Below are 2,907 nucleotides of genomic sequence, written 5' to 3'. Positions count from 1 at the left end.
TCCGGCGGGAAGGGATGCGTGTCCATCCCCTGCCGTCTGCCAAAAGCGTTGAGCTGAACTCTGCACCAGGGGTTGTTCAGTGCTCCCTTGGGGCAGCGTCTGAGTCCTACAGGTTGTACCTTCTGGATGCTGGGGAGAGGCTGTAGGTGCTGGCGGCCCCCAGCATGGAAGCCCACAGGAGGTCTGTGCCACCACTCCCCACCACCCAGTGGCAGCGCCTGGTGTATCCGGCTGTTGCTGTGGGGAAGGGTAAAGGAAAGGGCCTCAGCTTCTGCCCCTCGAGGTGGGGAAGCTTTTGGGGCCAGCAGGTCCTTGGCCCTGTCTCGCAGTGGCAGGGGTGCTCCTGGGAGCTGAAGGAACGACAGGAACCGGAGTTGCTTTGTCCTCACCCTGCAGCAGGGCAAGGGTTTCTTGCTCCCCTCCCTCCCCAGGGCTGCTCCGTGGCCACTGCACTGGGGGATTGGGGAACTAGACTAGAAGGAAAGAGCAGTGGGAGAGGAGGGTGGGGGCCAGGGGTTGCTGGGAAGCAGAAGGAGAAGGGTCTCACAGCTGTTTCGCCCTCCCCAGAAGCGGCGCAGGCCCACCCTAGGCGTGCAGCTGGACGACAAGCGCAAGGAGATGCTCAAGCGGCACCCCTTGTCCGTCACCGTCGACCTGAAGTGCAAAGGTAAGTGGGTACTGGTGGCAGAGAGCGCACAAGAGTGTGTCACAGTAGGTCAGGGAGCAAGCTGGCAGCAGCTTTGGGATCCTTGGGGATTGCTCAGGGTGCAGAGAGGCTTTCCTGCCCTCAGCCCAGCTGCCCTGGCAGGGTTGAGCGTGGCCTTCCAGGGGAGACTGAACAAGGTGGTTTATTAGCTCTGTCTCCCGGAGCTCCTGTCGCCCACGCGAGTGGGGTGACCTTCCTCTGAAGCTTCCTCCCTTTAGTTGGGAGCTTTTCTCTTTTGTGGTGGGGTCTCGGGCCTGACAGATACAGCCTGGCAAATGCTGTTGGGACGGCATTAGAGGTTGCAGTGCATCGATTGCCAGTTTCTGCCCCATTTGCTGTTGTCCTAGCAGAGGGGCATGTATGCCCCCCTCTGCAAAGTGCTCTGAGCTAGAGCAGACAGCAATGTTGTCCCTTCTCTGTTGGCGCAGATGAGAACGTGCTTCACCTGACCTTCTACTACCTGATGAACCTCAACGTCATGACAGTGAAAGCCAAGGTGACCACTGCCGTTGAGATGACAACCGCCATCAGCGCTGGGTAAGGAGAGCCCCAGGGACACTGAGTCCACAGCTCATTGGGCAGCGACCCCTCCACTGGTGTCCTGCCCTGGTGTCCTGCCTGTTCAGAGTGACCCGTTGGCGGAGCGATATAGTGCCAAGAGCAGCGTGTGGTGGCAACGTCCCTCTGCTGAGCTGTAGCTCCTGCGCCCAGTGGGCCAGGGGCACTCCACGCCCAGTTGCCTGCTCCCAGCAGGTGAGGTTTTAACCTCAGTCCCTCACTTTGACTTACCTGAAGGGCCTTTGTGCAGAGCTGCAGTTTCAAAGCGCTGTCTTGGCTTGTCCTTTGATGGGCAAAGGAGTTGCCGAAGAGCACAGCTCCATCTCTGCCTCTGGGGAGGGCTTTCACCTTGTGCACCCTCTGCCCTGCGGTATCCTTCCCCTTAGCTCCAGGGCCTTGCCAGGACCCCTGCCAGGCTGCTGCAGCCCAGGCAGCGTCCTCCTCCTCTTCCTCTGTCACGACAAGCCAGGGGCAGGGAGGTTGGGAACCTCTTAGGGGAGCGGTGCCAGATCTGTCAGGAGCTGGGGGAGAACCTCTCCTGCTTGTCGCGTTCAATCACCCTCTTGCAGCCGAACCGCTTTCCTCCCTCCCGCAGCCTGTGCCTGGCAGCTCCCTTCACCTGCTTCCTCTGCAAGTCACCTTGTCTTGAGCGCCAGAGATGCGGCTGCTTCTCCCTGGGCTCCCCAGAGACCGCTGGAGCCTGATTTGTGTGAGGAATAGCTGAAATGGCAGCTGTGGGAGCCTGCCCAGGGATCAGCTGCCAGCTCTCCAGTGGCTCTCCCTGGGCCAGGAGGAGGTGGCTGAGGAAGAGGGAGGCGGGAGAGGCTGGTCTGGGCTTACCTGGAAGCAAGGGCTGCCTCCCAGCCTGTCCCGTATGAGGCCTCCCAATCCTCTTAGGGTTCTCTTTACCCCGCAGGCACCCAAAACCCTCTGTGACAGCAGCTAGAGTCTCTCCGCAGGCTTCCCGTGCAGGGTGCTCCCTCCCTCGCAGCTGCCCTTGCCTGTATTGCCCCAAACCAGTGAGGCTGTGGCTTTAGCCAAACCCCAAATCCTGCAGCCCTTTATGCTTGGTCGGGCTTGTGAGTACAGTCAGACATGAAGAGTTTTATTTCATTGAGCGGAATTCCTCCGCTTAAGCTTGTTGGGTGGCAAACGGCCATCAGGCTGTGCCCTGCCTATGCTGGCGATGGTTTCTCCATACACATCAGCAGGTTTTGGAGTTAATGTGCTGGACTGAGCAGCTTCCTGGGAAACCGGGGAGCTGGTGCCCTGTGATTTCTGTCGTCTTCACAGCCAGGGAGGAGACAGATTTCGTTTCGGAGTGGAATTAGGGGAAGGCCATTCTGGTCTTGAAACCCAACTCGTGGAGCTCGTAATCCCCTTTTCTGGGCTCAGAGCCTGTTAGTGGCCACCCCAGAGAGACATGGAGCCCAGGCTGCTGCTGATTAATCTCCTCCCTCTTCCTGGCAGTGACCTGCTCTCCCCAGACTCCCTCCTCAACTGCCTCTATCCAGGAGACCACGGGAGGAAAACACCCAACCCGGCCAACCAGTTCCAGTTCGATAAAGTGGGGTGAGTGGGGGCTGCTTCGCCCAGGCGGTTGGCATGAGTGCCCCGCTCCCGGCACGGTGTGTCCCTCCCTA

General features: G+C 59.8%; 1 protein-coding gene across 1 annotated transcript in view; it reads left to right on the top strand.

The window, feature by feature from the left end:
- Positions 1-2,907, top strand: part of THOC5 (THO complex 5) — a gene marked incomplete at its 5' end in the record, with an annotated part of 14,001 nt that overhangs the window by 8,418 nt on the left and 2,676 nt on the right. Inside the window, 3 exons of the mRNA XM_009588218.1 lie at positions 568-667; positions 1,135-1,243; positions 2,735-2,836. Of these exons, the coding sequence (XP_009586513.1) occupies positions 568-667; positions 1,135-1,243; positions 2,735-2,836 (311 nt within the window). The remainder of the gene's footprint in view (positions 1-567; positions 668-1,134; positions 1,244-2,734; positions 2,837-2,907) is intronic.

Source organism: Fulmarus glacialis, unplaced genomic scaffold, assembly GCF_000690835.1.
Source record: "Fulmarus glacialis isolate BGI_N327 unplaced genomic scaffold, ASM69083v1 scaffold6082, whole genome shotgun sequence".
Taxonomy (NCBI): domain Eukaryota; kingdom Metazoa; phylum Chordata; class Aves; order Procellariiformes; family Procellariidae; genus Fulmarus; species Fulmarus glacialis.
The sequence above is the reverse complement of the archived record's forward strand: the minus strand, read 5'-3'. Positions and strand labels throughout refer to the sequence as shown.